A 17,307-nucleotide genomic window follows, 5' to 3' on the forward strand; every position below is an offset into this window, starting at 1 on the left:
TATTGAATTAAAACAACAACGAAATGACAATCTGTCCAAGTAGGTTTCCATAGAGCCTCACCCCATGTAATGCTCAGCCTGTGCCTCTGCTTGTGTCTATTGGAAGAAAACACTATGGGAGGAGAATTTGATAAATAATGCTGATACATTATTTGATTGACCAACAGCGTCCCTTAGAGCACAACAGCATGAACGTCATGTGGATTGGGGTTATATAAAAAAGGTAGTTAACTGATTAATATGTATCATTGTCTCTGTGAATTCCATCCAGTGACAAAGTAGAAGCTTGATATTTGAAAAGAACCTCATACGGTAAGGCAATTAAAAGCAAAGCATTTGATATAAATCGATGCACTAGTGAAGGGAACTGTCACCATAACAGAAGTAGCCTACATCTGCTTGTGTAAGAGGACGGCAGAAATATTTTATCGAGCTGCTTACATATTAAAAAGATTTATCCAACATACCCAATTGATTTAAATGATTTGATGAACCACATTCAGGTTATCAGTTATCATATTACATTCAAAGCCAACACATTAAGAAATAAAACAATAGAAGACATTCAGCAAATAGCTATAGTATCAGAGTAAAACCTGTGCTGAAGTGTATTAATTAACATCCCTTAAAGTCGTCCCTGACAAAAATGTTTAGTCATTATGTATTTCTAAAGAAAATGCCAGACACCAGAGGGTTTAAACCAGGGGTCTTAAACGTTTTCCAGGACCCCTTAGTTGAGAGAGAGAGATTAAGCAGGAACCCCCACTACATATTGTATAAAATTGTGTTGCAGATTATACTTTTTCATAGATTTCAGAGATAGCTTCATAGACTTGTTTGACAGCACTATCATCAATGTTATGTTAATGTTTGTTTGTTTACACATTATATTTTCTATTAAGATGTCTGATTAATGATTAATAACGAATGTGTATTTTCAGACATTTAACCTCTTAACCCCTCAAGATAAACTTGAACTTTGGCTCTGTACTTATGGTCTGCTCTTTTTTCCCCTCCACACCTAACCTGATGGCCTAAAATAGCCAATCTACAAGCTCACAACGCGCATTTGCTTTTTTGGGGGGAAATGTTCCCCTCAGAATTGGTTCATTTGGTTGATTTAGCAGCCCCCTTGCAGTAACTCGGAGGACCCCCTAGGGGTCCGGGACCCCCTGTTGAAGACCCATTAAACGATTCACATACGTACGTTTTAGATGACATTAATCAAAAACATAGGCCATAGTATAGCGACTGACACTGTCCATGGTGCTGAAAAGCTAAAACTGTGCAATAGCTATGAACATAATATCACCATTGAAAATAGGCTTACAATAAAGCTACATTGAAAGACAAAACGAATCCCTATTGATCTATACATACATCAGGCTGAGTTCTTTCACTCACCTCTAAAGGAGAGTCTGGTTCATCCAGGATGTTTTTTTCACTCTGTATCCGCTGCATTGTCCCTGTAGAACTGGGGTCCATTATCAATATGTTCTGACTACCAGCTCTACCAAATTTACAGTCACTCTTTCTGGAGTCAGTCGTCCTGCACACCTCATAATTGTACACGTGAGGGAGAGTCCCTGTCCCCAAAGTGTCTGAGTAACGTGGTGGATAATATGGAATCACTGGGAGACTGGAATGATAGAGGATACGAGACTGTCTCCATCTGTACATTTTCACAGATATAATAACAACTAATGACGCAATAAAGAGAAAGGAAACTACAGCCAAAGCCAAGACTAAGTAAAAAGTCAGGTTGTCATTGTACTCCTTGTCGTGTGTAAAGTCAGTGAACTCTGACAGAACTTCAGGGAAGCTGTCAGCCACCGCCACGTTAACATTGACTGTAGCTGAACGAGAGGGCTGTCCGTTGTCCTCCACTATAACAGTCAGTCTTTGTTTCACAGCATCTTTATCAGTGACTTGACGGATTGTTCTTATTTCTCCATTCTGTAATCCCACTTCAAACAGAGCCCTGTCTGTGGGTTTCTGCAGTTTATAGGAGAGCCAGGCATTCTGTCCAGAGTCCCCATCAACAGCCACCACTTTAGTGACCAGGTAGCCCACATCTGCTGAACGAGGCACCATTTCAGCCACCAGGGAGCCTCCGGTGTGTACCGGGTAGAGAACCTGAGGAACGTTGTCATTCTCGTCTCGAACAAATATTTTAACAGTAGCAACTGAACTGAGTGGAGGGGATCCTCCATCACGCGCAGTAATGTTAAACTCAAACCACTTGATTTGTTCGTAATCCAAAGATTTTACTGCATGAATTACGCCAGTGTCTGAATTAACTGACACGAATGAGGAGACAGATACTCCACTAAGCTCCATTTCTTCCAGAAAATAGGAAATACGTGCGTTTTGGCCCCAGTCTGCGTCACTCGCCCTTACAGCAAATATGGAGTAACCAGGAGAGTTGTTCTCTGGGATAATTCTACTATATTCAGATTCATCAAAAGTGGGTGGGCTGTCATTTACGTCAGACACTTTGACTGTGATATTTGTACTACTAGAGAGTGGTGGTGAGCCATTGTCAGATACGGTTATGGTGATATTATATTCAGGTATATTTTCTCTGTCTAAGACATTATCAGTTACTATTGTATAATAACCAGTTAAGGATGATTCAATTTTGAAAGGGACATCAGAATTGATAGAACACTTGACAACACTGTTACTGTCTGAGTCTGCGTCATCGACATTTACAACAGCTACAGTTGTGCCAGGAGGAGAATCCTCAGATATAGAGTTGGAAAATGACATTAGCTGTATAGTAGGGATGTTATCATTCTCGTCAAGGATCTGAATTATAACTTTGCACGTGTCAGTATAACCCCCATGGTCGCTTGCTTGGACATTTAACTGATACATCTTTGACTTTTCAAAATCTAGTTTGCCTGCAACTTTAATCTCTCCCGTATTTACATTCAATTCAAAAAGATCTTTTGCATCTCTGGCAACATGTGCAATGGAGAAAATTACTTCACCATATAGTCCCTTATCTGCATCATTTGCACTAACAGTAGTTACTATTGTTCCTTCCGGAGAATTCTCCTTTACATCAGCTTTATAAACAGACTGGCCACACACTGGCGCGTTGTCATTAGCATCGAGCACAGTTATGTGTATACGAACCGTTCCTGATCTACGTGGCTCACCACCGTCTGAAGCTATCAACACGAGTGAATGGGTCTCCTCATTCTCTCTGTCCAAAGGCTTTTGCAAAACCATCTCGATGAATTTACCCCCATCAGGCTGGCTGTGCATTTCCAATTTAAAATTATCTGATGGTTTAAGTGCGTATTGTTGAATATCGTTTAAGCCAACGTCTGGATCGTCTGCACTCTCTAGAGAGAAGCGCGTACCCGATGCTGCACTCTCGACGATTTTCAAATTGATTTCGTCTTTAGGGAATGCTGGACTGTTATCGTTTATATCTATGACTTCCACTGTAACACGATATAGCTGGATGGGATTTTCGATGATAAGCTCAAAACTGAAGCTACATGGCGTTGTCTGTCCACAAAGATCTTCTCGGTCGATTCGCTCTTTAATAACGAGGGTGCCTTTGTCTCGGTTTAGTTCGACATACTGCCGACTTCCTTTTGTTATAATACGAGCTTTACCCTTCATGAGCCTTTCCACATCCAGGCCCAAATCCCTACCAATATTTCCAACCAGCGATCCCTCAGCTTGCTCCTCTGGTATAGAATATCGAGCCTGCCCTGTCACGGAATAGAGGGCGTTAAGAAAAAGGAGAAAAAGCGGTAGAGATACATGCCATTCGCCACTGTATCTTGTTGTCCAGATAAAACCCATCACACTTGATGATAAAAATGTTTAGTATGTTGGTAAAATGTATATTCCTTACGAATAATAATCTTCATACAATCCAGAACTAGAACATGTACAGAGACGATGAATGCAAAAATAATCCAAAAGTGCGCTTTGATCCTTGCCCGAGCATGCACAATAAAGTGAGAGACGGAGAGTGAGAATTATAGGAAGGGCCACTGCACCACCTAAGAGCATCAGCTTCAATTATGTATCAACAGCGGCACTCAGAGTCCAATCACAGGAATCGCATTGGGTGGTGCGTGTTCATTTATGTAAGTGAATAATCACTGCCAATTAACAGGCAAACAATTGTCACTCAAACAATCAAATTAAAATTATGCACACAATAACAGTACCTGTATCCACCCGATCTACCATTTGAATCAAACACATTTCACAATGCAACGTAGGCCAAAAAAAAGATAGTCGCCCAGTCTCACAACTCTCACGACGCTAATTAAGCATGCATCCAGCATAAGTGACAGAGTAATACCAATCCTTTGAGGCCATGACCACAGTAAACCCATTTTTAATCACGTGCCCCTCAGAGCAATATTAAAGACAGTTGTAGACAATGGTATATTCAGTGTGACTCAGAATAGGCCTAGAATTATTGCTTCTCCCTCTGTATAGTATTATCCACTGCTCTATCAATGCTCTTGGTGAGCATTGATAAAGAGGCTGCATACATTTGATGTCACTCTTTCTGGAATCAGTTGTCCTGCACACCTCGTAATTGTACACATGAGGGAGAGTCCCTGTTCCCAAAGTGTCTGAGTGTCTGATATAATAACGACAAAACACGTGACGAACGAAAAGGAAACTACAGCCAAAGCCAAGACTAGGAAAAAGGCCAGGTTGTCATTGTACTCCTTTTAGTGTGTGAAGTCAGTGAACTCTGAGAGAACTTCAGGAAAGCTGTCAGCCACCGCCACGTCTGTGGGTATGTTGTATCCAACATACCAAAATTTAACTATTTCATGACCCACATTCAGTATCAATTTCTGTCTCTACATTCAAAGTAGGCAACGCATTAAGGAAGAAAACATTACAAGGCATACAGCAAATGTCTAGTTTATAGTGTGCTATGCAACCCTACAAAGGCAAAGTTCAGTAGCTAAGTTTTTAGACACACCGACTTATTTGTGTATCCCAAAGGTCAAATATATGGCCTTTGTAATGTTGGGGATAAAAACAATTACCTGAAGAACATATATACAATTACTGCAATGTCACTTATATGCCGATAACCACAATTTAAAACCCCTTTATCGTTAAATTATTTGCGTAATTACTGCACTTTGGCTTTGTAGGGCAATATAGTCATCAGGGTAAAACCTGTGCTGAAGTGTATCATTCAAATCCCTTAAAGTCTGCCAAGTCAGCCCTGACAAAAAGGATAGTCATGTTGTACTTTAAAATAAAATGCCAAACCCCAGAGAGTTTAAGCGATTGACATAGGGAAGTTTTAGACGAATGTAGCCACAACAATAGGCCATAGTATAGCGATTGACGCTGTCCATGGTGCTGAAAATCTCAAAAACAGCCAATAGCAACGAAATTAACTTCTAAAAAGTGATTGTTCTAGGTATACTCCAGACTGAGTTATTTGACTCACCTCTAGAGGAGAGTCTGGTTCATCCAGGATGCTTTTTTCACTCTGTATCCGCTGCATTGTGCCTGTGAAACTGGGGTCCATTATCAGTATGTTCTGACTACCAGCTCTGCCAAACTTACAATCACTCTTTCTGGAGTCAGTGGTCCTGCAAACGTCGTAATTGTACACGTGAGGAAGAGTCCCTGTCCCCAAAGTGTCTGAGTAACGTGGTGGATAATATGGAATCACTGGGAGATTGGAATGACAAAGAATGCGAGACTGTCTCCATCTGTATATTTTCACTGATATAATAACAACTAAACACGTGATGAAGAGAAAGGAAACTACAGCCAAAGCCAAGACTAAATAAAAAGTCAGGTTGTCATTGTACTCCTTGTGTGTATAGTCAGTGAAATCTGAGAGAACATCTGGGAAGCTGTCAGCCACCGCCACGTTAACATTGACTGTAGCTGAACGAGAGGGCTGTCCATTGTCCTCCACTATAACAGTCAGTCTTTGTTTCACAGCATCTTTATCAGTAACTGGACGTATTGTTCTTATTTCTCCATTCTGTAATCCCACTTCAAAAAGCACACTCTCTGTTGTTTTATGCAGTTTATAAGAGAGCCAAGCATTCTGTCCAGAGTCCCCATCAACAGCCACCACTTTCGTGACCAGATAGCCCACATCTGCTGAACGAGGCACCATTTCAGCCACCAGAGAGCCACCACTCTGGACTGGGTACAGAACTTGAGGAGCATTGTCGTTCTGATCTTGAATAATTATCGTCAGAGTCGCATTGCTAGTGAGTGGAGGGGAGCCTCCGTCCTGGGCCTTGACACGTATTTGAAGTTGTTTGATTTGTTCATAATCAAAAGAACGCACAGCATGTAAAACGCCTGTTTCAGAGTTTATAGATACATAACTAGAGACTGGCGTGCCACTGACCTGACTGTCCTCCAGGAGGTATGAAATCCTAGCGTTCTGATTCCAGTCAGAGTCCCGTGCACTGACGGTAAATATGGATATTCCAGGGGAATTGTTCTCCGTGAGGTAGGCAGAATATGTGTTTTTATCGAACAATGGGGCGTTGTCATTGACGTCAGAGATTCTAAGGTTCAATATTTTGGCACTGGAGAGAGGAGGTGAACCAGAATCAGTTGCTGTTATAGTTAAGTTGTATTCTGGTGTAGTCTCTCTATCAAGATACTGATCCGAAACCAAATTATAATAGTTAGTTAGAGATGATTGGATTTTAAAAGGAAATTTTGAATCTATAGAGCATGTTAGTTGCCCGTTCCTTTCTGAATCTGCATCTTTGACATTTATGATCGCAATCGTCGTGCCAGGTGGGGCATCCTCTGAAACGGGGCTTGAGAATGACATAATATTTATTACTGGGGCATTGTCATTGGCATCAATAACTTCTATAATAACTTTGCTGGTATCAGTTAGTCCTCCCTGATCTTTTGCCTCTACTCTGACCTCATATTTCTTGTCTTTCTCGAAATCTATCTGTCCTGATACAGATAAGATGCCTGTGTTCTCATCAATTGTGAATGTATTTGTTATGGTCCCTTTAACCTGAGAAAACCCATATGTTATTTGACCATTTGAACCACTGTCTAAGTCTGTTGCATTCAATGTGGCGATATGTGTGCCTTTATGTGCGTTTTCCATAACAATAGCTCTGTAGACAGTCTGGTTAAATACGGGAGCATTATCATTTACGTCTAAAACTGTGATATCGATATTTACTGTGCCAGATCTCTGCGGAGTCCCCCCGTCCACTGCTATCAGCTTTAAGGACAGGTGCGGATGATCTTCTCTGTCTAGAGGCTTTTGTAGGATCATTTCAGCATACTTACTTCCATCAGGATTTGTATGCTGCTTTAAAACAAAATTGTCATTGGGAGATAAAACGTAGTTTTGTAAAGCATTAAGGCCGACATCAGAATCTTCTGCAATCTTGAGTGGAAATTTTGCTCCAGCCACAGCAGATTCACTGATTTCAAACTGAATAAATTCCGTGGGGAAAACAGGCGAATGGTCATTGATGTCTGTAATTTCCACAGTAACTCGGTGTAATTCCATTGGGTTTTCCAAAATCATTTCGAAGCTAAAGCTACAAGGAGTGACATCACCACAAAGCTGCTCTCGGTCAATTCTCTCATTTACGACTAGAATCCCTTTGTCTGTCTTCAGCTCGGTGTACTGAATGCTTTCTCCGGTGACAATACGAGCCCGACCCGAACGGAGTCTTTTCAGATCCAACCCTAGGTCTTGTGCTACGTTACCTATAATAGACCCCTTTCTCATCTCCTCTGGAATGGAATATCGAATCTGGCCACCAACTATACTAACCATGTAAAGGAAAAAAATGAGTAGGCCAACTTGACGTCGCAATCCACAACACAATCGCCATCTCGACAAGGATAAGGAGAAGATTTGAGGTGCCATCATAGAAGAGAATAATAATAGTACAATGGTGGTCCTTCGTTAGTGAAAAAATGTATAGTCCGTTCCTAATTCAAAGGTATTTAAATGAGATGTTCTATGTTCCGTTAACACATGTAAGATATGGTATCCTTCGTGTCCCAACTGACTGAATCTCTCCCACCCTGTGCAGCACTCTGCACAGGGTGGGATGTTTGGCTTGCATCACTAAAGCGTTTCACTGAACAAGAGCGTCCCTTAGAGTCCAAACAGTGAACACCAAGTTAATATATAAAATATAAAAGATGTATATCAAACCAGAGGTAGCATTTACATGGATATATACGTGTTTTATATACATATATATTTTAATCATATTACTCTTATAAAATTAAATTCAAACAAAAGGCGATAATCGGCTTCATGTAATACTGGAGTATGAGTTTAAGCATTGACCACTATCAATCCGCTGATAAAAGGATAGGCTGTTCTGAACGAAGACTGCGCTATCCATGGTGCTGAAAAGCTGAAATACAGCCAGTCCCATAACGGAGCCAAATCCCCAAAAAAAGAAAAGCATAAAGACAAACAATTGGTCCTGAATGAAGAAGTTACCCATGAAGCTTTAAAGTGTATGTTGCTGTTGTCATTTCATTTCTCAAACACAGTCACACAATTTCAAAATGCATTAAGGGTGTTTTCAGGTACTATGTTAAATCACTTAACTCACCTCTATAGGAGAGTCTGGTTCATCCAAGATACTCTTTTCACTCTGTATTCGTTGCATCGTCCCTGTACAACTGGGGTCCATAATCAGTATGTTCTGACTACCAGCTCCACCGAACTTACAGTCACTCTTTCTGGAGTCAGTCGTCCTGCACACTTCATAATTGTACACATGAGGGAGAGTCCCTGTCCCCAAAGTGTCTGAGTAACGTGGTGGATAATATGGAATCACTGGGAGATTGGAATGACAAAAGATGCGAGACTGTCTCCATCTGTATATTTTCACTGATATAATAACAACTAAACACGTGATGAAGAGAAAGGAAACTACAGCCAAAGCCAAGACTAAATAAAAAGTCAGGTTGTCATTGTACTCCTTGTCATGTGTATAGTCAGTGAACTCTGAAAGAACTTCAGGGAAGCTGTCAGCCACCGCCACGTTAACATTGACTGTAGCTGAACGAGAGGGCTGTCCGTTGTCCTCCACTATAACAGTCAGTCTTTGTTTCACAACATCTTTATCATTCACTTGGCGGATTGTTCTAATTTCTCCATTCTGTAATCCAACTTCAAACAGCGCTCTGTCTGTGGGTTTTTGTAGTTTATAGGAGAGCCAGGCATTCTGTCCAGAGTCCAAATCAACAGCCACCACTTTAGTGACCAGATAGCCCACATCTGCTGAACGAGGTACCATTTCAGCCACCAGAGAGCCACCACTCTGGACTGGGTAAAGAACCTGAGGTGCGTTGTCATTCTGGTCCTGGATCAGTATTGTCACAGTCACATTACTATTGAGAGGAGGTGATCCACCGTCCTGTGCTTTGACAACTAAATGAAGTGATTTCATTTGTTCATAATCAAAAGAACGCACTGCATGTATAACTCCAGTTTCAGAGTTTATAGATACATAACTAGAGATTGGATTTCCACCGATCTGTGTGTCCTCAACCATATACGATATTTTAGCGTTTTGATTCCAGTCAGTGTCCAGCGCACGGACAGTAAATATGGACGTTCCAGGGGAATTGTTCTCTGTGACGTAGGCAGAATATGCAGATTCTTCAAACAATGGGGCATTATCATTAACGTCAGATATTTTAAGGTTTAATGTTGTGGTGCTAGAGAGAGGGGGAGACCCCGAATCGGATGCTATTATGGTTATGTTGTATTCTGGAGTTATCTCTCTATCAAAATGCTGATCAGATATCAAATTATAATAGCCTGTTAAAGATGACTGGATTTTAAATGGAAGCTTAGCATCTACAGAACACACTATCTTCCCATTATTTTCGGAATCTGCATCTTTGACATTTATAATAGCAATTGTAGTGCCAGGAGGCGAATCTTCAGATATGGGGCTCGAGAAAGACATGATATTGATAAATGGGGCGTTATCATTAACATCAGACACCTCGATTATAACTTTACTGGTCCCAGTTAAACCTCCTCGATCTTTGGCTTCTACTCTAACTTCATATTTCTTATCTTTTTCATAATCTATCTGACCTGACACAGATATTCTACCCACGTTTTCATCAATTGCAAATATATCAGCTATGCTCCCTTTCATTTTAGAGAAACTAAATATAATGTGTCCATTTGAACCACTGTCCGCGTCTGTAGCATTGACTGTTGTGATGTAAGTGCCTTTTGGCGCATTTTCCCTCACAAAAGCCCTGTATACTGACTGGTTAAACACAGGAACATTATCATTCACATCTAAAACTGTGACGTCTATATTTACTGTACCAGATCTCTGTGGAGTACCTCCATCCACTGCTATGAGTTTCAGAAAAAGGCTGGGTTGTTCCTCTCTGTCTAATGGCTTCTGAAGTATCATTTCAGCATATTTACTGCCGTCAGGATTTGCATGTTGTTTTAAAATAAAATAATCATTGGGTGTCAAAATGTAATTTTGCAACGTGTTCTGCCCCACGTCAAGATCCTCGGCACTCTCAAGTGGAAATTGTACTCCAACTGTGGCTGATTCACTTATTTCAAATCGAACATCTTGATTAGAAAAGACAGGTGCGTTGTCATTTATATCCAGTATTTCAACAGTCACTCGGTGTAATTCCATCGGATTTTCTAGAATCATTTCGAAGCTGAAGCTACAAGGAGTGACGTCGCCACAAAGCTGCTCTCGGTCTATTCTCTCATTCACGACTAGAGTCCCTTTGTCTGTGTTCAGCTCGATGTGCTGAACGCTTTCTCCAGTGACGATACGACCCCGACCAGAACGAAGCCGTTTCAGATCCAACCCTAGGTCTTGTGCTACATTACCGATTAGAGACCCCTTCTTCATCTCTTCGGGAATAGAATACCTGATTTGCCCACCTACCATATTAAGTATGTATAGGGAAAAAATAAACAGTCCAATTTGACGTCGCAGTCCACAACGCAATAGACCTCTCACGGATATGGGGAAGATATATCTTCGACGTGCCATTATGGAAGAGAAGAAAAAACTGTCTTCAATGGTCAATAGAAGAGAAAATGTTTGTTAATTCGTAATCCAGATGGAGTTTTAATCAAATGTATATTTTCCTTCACCAAATTTAAGATTGAAGTCTTATTCGCCACCCAACTGACTGAAGCTCTCCGCCCTATAGCAAAACACTCTACTAAGGGTGGGACACTGAATGACTGGCAATACTACACAGAAGTGTTCCACTGAACAATAGCGTCCCTTAGAGTCCAAACAGTGAACACCAAGTAGTTATACAAAATAACTATCATTCAAATCAGATATATCACATACATTGCAAGTGTTCCTATATATTGTTCTCAGCATCACATTAAATGTAGCCAATAAATTAGTTGTAGGGGGGAAATAACAAAAGGCAAAAATGCACTTCATGTAATATTAGACTACGAGTTTAAGCAAAGTGTCCATGAACACTATCAACCGACTGATAAAAGTATAGGATGACACGAATAGGATGACAGATTGCTCTATAACACACAGCTCCGTCCATTGTGCTGAAATGCTCCAATTGAAACTGACAATCAACCACAACAGAAAGGCCCAATAAGTAAAATAGAATAAAATGAATAGTGGTACATTATTGCATTTCATTAGAACAAGCTGCCTTTTCTAAATGTATAATTGGCACTTTTTAAATGTCTGTCATTTAGAAGAAGATACAAATATATAAAGATAAATTAAATACAACAGTCGTGCAATACTTGCATGCTAATTCACACCTTACACTAGTGTTGTGTTGGAGCTTATATTCAAGTAATCAACATACTCTCACTCCCACATTCTCACAGATCTCTCTCAAATACTATAAAGGCGGCTGTCCATGGTGCTGAAAAGCTGCTGTATGTAGCTCTATGTCAAAATAAAATGCCAGCACCAGAGGGTTTAAACGATTGACATAAGGAAGTTTTAGACGACAGTAGTCACAAAAATAGGCCATATTTAAAGACGCTGTCCATGGTGCTGAAAGCTCAAAAACAGCGCAATAGCTACGAAATGATTTTCTAAAAAGCTAACATTTTATCACGACGGACAAAAGAAAAACTGGCTTACAAGTAAATTGAAAAGACAAAACAAATTCCTATTGTTTGTACTTTAGACTGGGTTCTTTGACTCACCTCTAAAGGAGAGTCTGGTTCATCCAGGATGCTTTTTTCACTCTGTATCCGCTGCATTGTGCCAGTAAAACTGGGGTCCATTATCAGTATGTTCTGACTAGTTCTGTCAAACTTGCAATCACTCTTTCTGGAGTCAGTGGTCCTGCACACGTCGTAATTGTACACGTGAGGGAGAGTCCCTGTTCCCAAAGTGTCTGAGTAACGTGGTGGATAATATGGAATCACAGGGAGATTGGAATGACAAAGGATACGAGACTGTCTCCATCTGTATATTTTCACTGATATAATAACAACTAAACACGTGATGAAGAGAAAGGAGACTACAGCCAAAGCCAAGACTAAGTACAAAGTCAGGTTGTCATTGTACTCCTTCTCGTGTGTGTAGTCAGTGAAATCTGACAGAACATCAGGGAAGCTGTCAGCCACCACCACGTTAACATTGACTGTAGCTGAACGAGAGGGCTGTCCGTTGTCCTCCACTACAACAGTGAGTCTTTGTTTCACAGGATCTTTATCAGTGACTTGGCGGATTGTTCTAATTTCTCCATTCTGTAATCCCACTTCAAACAGCACCCTCTCTGTAGTTTTATGCAGTTTATAGGAGAGCCAAGCATTCTGTCCAGAGTCCCCATCAACAGCCACCACTTTCGAGACCAAATAGCCAACATCTGCTGATCGAGGCACCATTTCAGCGACCAGAGAGCCACCACTCTGTACGGGGTAAAGGACCTGAGGAGCGTTGTCATTCTGGTCCTGGATTTGTATTTTTACAGTCACATTACTAGTGAGTGGAGGCGAACCTCCATCCTGCGCTTTAACAACGAAAGTCAATTGTTTGATTTGTTCGTAATCCAACGAGCGTACTGCATGTATCACACCGCTCTCAGCGTTAACCGAAACATATCCAGAGACCGGGGATCCGCCAATATCACAGTCTTCAAGCATATAAGAAATACGATTGTTCTGATTTTCATCTGTGTCTTTAGCCTTAATGGCAAGGACAGACACGCCAGGAGAGTTGTTTTCTGTGATAAATGCATTGTAAATTGTCTGTGGAAATATCGGGGCATTGTCGTTTACATCAGAAATCTTGAGATGAAAAGCTCTCTTGCTTGAGAGAGGACGTGATCCTGCGTCAGTTGCAACTACAGTGATATTATATTCTGAAACAGTTTCACGGTCCAACACAGAGTCAGTTATCAGAGTGTAGTAGTTCCTTAAATTTGATTTAATCTGAAAGGGAATATGTTGATCTATAGTACAGGTCACTTGTCCATTTTCTCCCGAATCCAAGTCTTTAACGTTAAGTATGCCGATGGTTGTGCCTGGAGCGGAGTCCTCAGACACAGGGCTGGTGAATGACATGACGTTAATGACCGGTGGATTATCATTTACATCTGTAACCTCAATATCAACTTTACTTGAATCTGTTAATCCACCTTGATCTTTAGCTTCAATTCTGATTTCAAATCGTTTATCCCTTTCATAATCGATCAGACCAAGCACCGATATGATCCCAGTAGCTCTGTCTATATTAAAGATGTCAGAAATAGTAGCTTTGTTTTTTGAAAAATAATACGTTATCTGCCCATTCAAGTCACTATCTGCATCACTCGCATTCACTGTAGTAACATATGTGCCTTTTGGTGCATTTTCCATCACGGTAGCCCTGTACACGGATTGATTAAAAACCGGGGCATTGTCATTGGCATCTAAAACAGTAATATCAATATTCACTGTGCCAGATCTGGGAGGAACACCCCCATCTACAGCCAATAGTTTTAACGAAAGGCGGGGCTGGTCTTCTCTGTCTAAATTCTTCTGGAGAACCATTTCAGCATGTTTGCTTCCATCTGGATTGGCATGTTGTTTCAAAACAAAATTATCATTTGCAGTCAAAATGTAGTTTTGCAGAGCGTTATCGCCAACATCACTATCATCCGCACTCTCTAAAACAAAACGTGAGCCGAGTGTAGCCAATTCACTGATCTCGAACTGTAAGTGAGCGTTTTGAAATGAGGGAGCATTATCGTTCACATCCAATATTTCTATAGTAATGTGATGCAGCTCCATTGGGTTTTCTAGCAACATTTCAAAGCTGAAGCTACAAGGAGTGACATCTCCACAAAGCTGCTCTCGGTCAATCCTCTCATTCACGACTAGAGTCCCTTTGTCTGTCTTCAGTTCGGTGTACTGAACGCTTTCTCCCGTGAGAATTCGAGCCCGACCAGAACGAAGCCTTTTCGTATCCAACCCCAGGTCTTGTGCCACGTTACCTATAACAGAACCTTTCTTCATTTCCTCTGGAATGGAATATCGAATCTGGCCACCGACTATATTAACCATAAGGAAAAACACGAGTAGGCCAACTTGACGTCGCAATCCACAACACAATCGCCATCTCATGGATAAGGGAAAGATATATCCTCGAGGTGCCATCATAGCAAAGAACAATAATAGTACAATGGTGGTCCTTCGTTAGTGGAAAAAAAGGTGTATATAGTCCGTTCCTCAAAAGGTAGGCTATTTAAGATGTTATATGAGCCTTTAAAAAATGTAAGATATCCTTCGTGCCCCAACTGACAATCTCTCCGCTGCAAAGCACACTGCTGAGGGTGGGACGAATGGCTTGCATCACTACACAGAAGCGTTCCACTGAACAATAGCGTCCCTTAGAGTCCAAACAGTGAATTTCAATTAAATATATAAAATTCATTTATCAAACCATGTCTAGCGCGCGCACCCCCCCCCCCCCCACACACACACACACACACACACACACACACACACACACACACACACACACACACACACACACACACACACACACACACACACACACACACACACACACACACACACACACACACACACACACACACACACACACACAATGTTGTCCAGGAATAGGGCGATCAAAAGCTGCTATGGCAGGACGGGGCTACAAAAGTGGCCTAACCTGTGAATGTGGAGAAGCAGACCATACGAGGCAGCACTGCCTTGTCTGTCCCCAACCCATGCAGCTTAAAATACCTCGCAAAGAGTTCAAAAGGACTGTGCAAAGAAATAGGAAACTGTCATGTAAGCATTAACCAACATGCTTCGAAGACACCAAAACAAGAAGAAGCAAAAAAGGTTTAAAACAAAGGGCAACAATCTGCTTCATGTACTGGAGTACGAGTTTAAGCAATGCGTCCATAAACACTATTAATCGACTGATAAAAGGATAGGCTGTTCTAAACAAACACGGCGCTATCCATGGTCCTGAAAAGCTGTATAAGCAGTCCCATTTTACAGAGCCAAATCCATAAATGAAAAAAAGACAAAGAAATTAAAAAAGAAGAAAGAAAATTGGTCCATGAAGCTTTTACACACAGGACATTGATTTAAAAATCATTGCTGTTGTTTTGTCAAATACAGTTGCACACTTAATTTCAACCCGCATGAAGGGCGTTTTAAGGTAATGTTATTCATTTTAAATCACTTGTTAACTCACCTCTATAGGAGAGTCTGGTTCATCTAGGATACTCTTTTCATTGTGTATTCGTTGCATCGTCCCTGTACAACTGGGGTCCATTATCAGTATGTTCTGACTACCATTTCCGCCGAACTTACAGTCACTCTTTCTGGAGTCAGTCGTCCTGCACACTTCGTAATTGTACACATGAGGGAGAGTCCCTGTCCCCAAAGTGTCTGAGTAACGTGGTGGATAATATGGAATCACTGGGAGATTGGAATGACAGAAGATGCGAGACTGTCTCCATCTGTAAATTTTCACTGATATAATGACAACTAAACACGTGATGAAGAGAAAGGAAACTACAGCCAAAGCCAAGACTAAGTAAAAAGTCAAGTTGTCATTGTACTCCTTGTCATGTGTAAAGTCAGTGAACTCTGAGAGAACTTCAGGGAAGCTGTCAGCCACCGCCACGTTAACATTGACTGTAGCTGAACGAGAGGGCTGTCCGTTGTCCTCCACTATAACAGTCAGCCTTTGTTTCACAACATCTTTATCAGTAACTTGGCGGATGGTTCGTATTTCTCCATTCTGCAATCCCACTTCAAACAGCGCCCTGTCTGTGGTTTTCTGCAGCTTATAAGAGAGCCAGGCATTCTGTCCGGAGTCCACATCAACAGCCACGACTTTAGTGACCAGATAGCCCACATCTGCTGAACGAGGCACCATTTCAGCCACCAGAGAGCCACCACTCTGGACTGGGTAAAGTACCTGAGGAGCATTGTCATTCTGATCTTGAATAAATATAGTCAGAGTCGCATTGCTAGTGAGTGGAGGCGAACCACCGTCCTGGGCCTTGACACGTATTTTAAGTTGTTTGATTTGTTCATAATCAAAAGAACGCACAGCATGTAAAACGCCTGTTTCAGAGTTTATAGATACATAACTAGAGACTGGCGTGCCACTGACCTGAGTGTCCTCCAGGAGGTATGAAATCCTTGCGTTCTGATTCCAGTCAGAGTCCCGTGCACTGACGGTAAATATGGATATTCCAGGGGAATTATTTTCCATGAGGTAGGCAGAATATGTGTTTTTATCGAACAATGGGGCATTGTCATTGACGTCAGAGATTTTAAGGTGCAATATTTTGGCACTGGAGAGAGGTGGTGAACCAGAATCAGTTGCCGTTATAGTTATGTTGTATTCTGGTGTGGTCTCTCTATCAAGATACTGATCCGAAACCAAATTATAATAGTTAGTTAGTGATGATTGTATTTTAAAAGGAAGTTTCGAACCTATAGAGCATGTAAGCTGCCCGTTCCTTTCTGAATCTGCATCTTTGACATTTATGATTGCAATCGTCGTGCCAGGTGGGGCATCCTCTGAAACGGGGCTTGAGAATGACATAATATTTATTACTGGGGCGTTGTCATTGGCATCAATAACTTCTATAATAACTTTGCTGGTATCAGTTAATCCTCCCTGATCTTTTGCCTCTACTCTGACCTCATATTTCTTGTCTTTCTCGAAATCTATCTGTCCTGATACGGATAAGATGCCTGTGTTCTCATCAATTGTGAATGTATTTGTTATGGTCCCTTTAACCTGAGAAAACCCATATGTTATTTGACCATTTGAACCA

General features: G+C 41.2%; 4 protein-coding genes across 5 annotated transcripts in view; all 4 read right to left on the minus strand.

The window, feature by feature from the left end:
• The window catches only part of LOC308075518 (protocadherin gamma-C5-like), a gene marked incomplete at its 5' end in the record, with an annotated part of 117,743 nt that overhangs the window by 96,540 nt on the left and 3,896 nt on the right, over nt 1-17,307 (minus strand). The window contains one exon of one of the 2 annotated variants that reach the window (XM_080415444.1): nt 8,610-10,949. The exons of the other annotated variant lie outside the window; for it this stretch is intronic. Coding sequence (XP_080271570.1) covers nt 8,610-10,949 — 2,340 coding nt within the window. Of the gene's footprint in view, nt 1-8,609; nt 10,950-17,307 lie in introns of those variants that run through there. 2 annotated transcript variants of the gene reach the window in all.
• On the minus strand, nt 58-7,868 carry LOC308076340 (protocadherin gamma-A6-like; the record flags this gene model as incomplete). The annotated part of the gene is made up of 4 exons (XM_080416576.1): nt 58-96; nt 1,405-2,103; nt 6,161-6,963; nt 7,838-7,868. 4 exons carry the CDS (start codon nt 7,866-7,868, stop codon nt 58-60), a joined length of 1,572 nt encoding a protein of 523 aa, XP_080272702.1.
• LOC308076341 (protocadherin gamma-A11-like) lies at nt 12,140-14,554 on the minus strand (the record flags this gene model as incomplete). The annotated part of the gene is made up of 1 exon (XM_080416577.1): nt 12,140-14,554. The coding sequence occupies one exon, from the start codon at nt 14,552-14,554 to the stop codon at nt 12,140-12,142; it is 2,415 nt and encodes an 804-aa protein (XP_080272703.1).
• On the minus strand, nt 15,841-17,072 carry LOC308076342 (protocadherin gamma-A10-like; the record flags this gene model as incomplete). Its single annotated transcript, XM_080416578.1, is given in 2 exon segments — nt 15,841-15,896; nt 15,899-17,072. Coding segments are annotated over 2 exon segments (1,230 nt in total).

This window comes from Gymnoscopelus braueri, assembly GCF_963280865.1.
Source record: "Gymnoscopelus braueri genome assembly, chromosome: 20".
NCBI lineage: Eukaryota > Metazoa > Chordata > Actinopteri > Myctophiformes > Myctophidae > Gymnoscopelus > Gymnoscopelus braueri.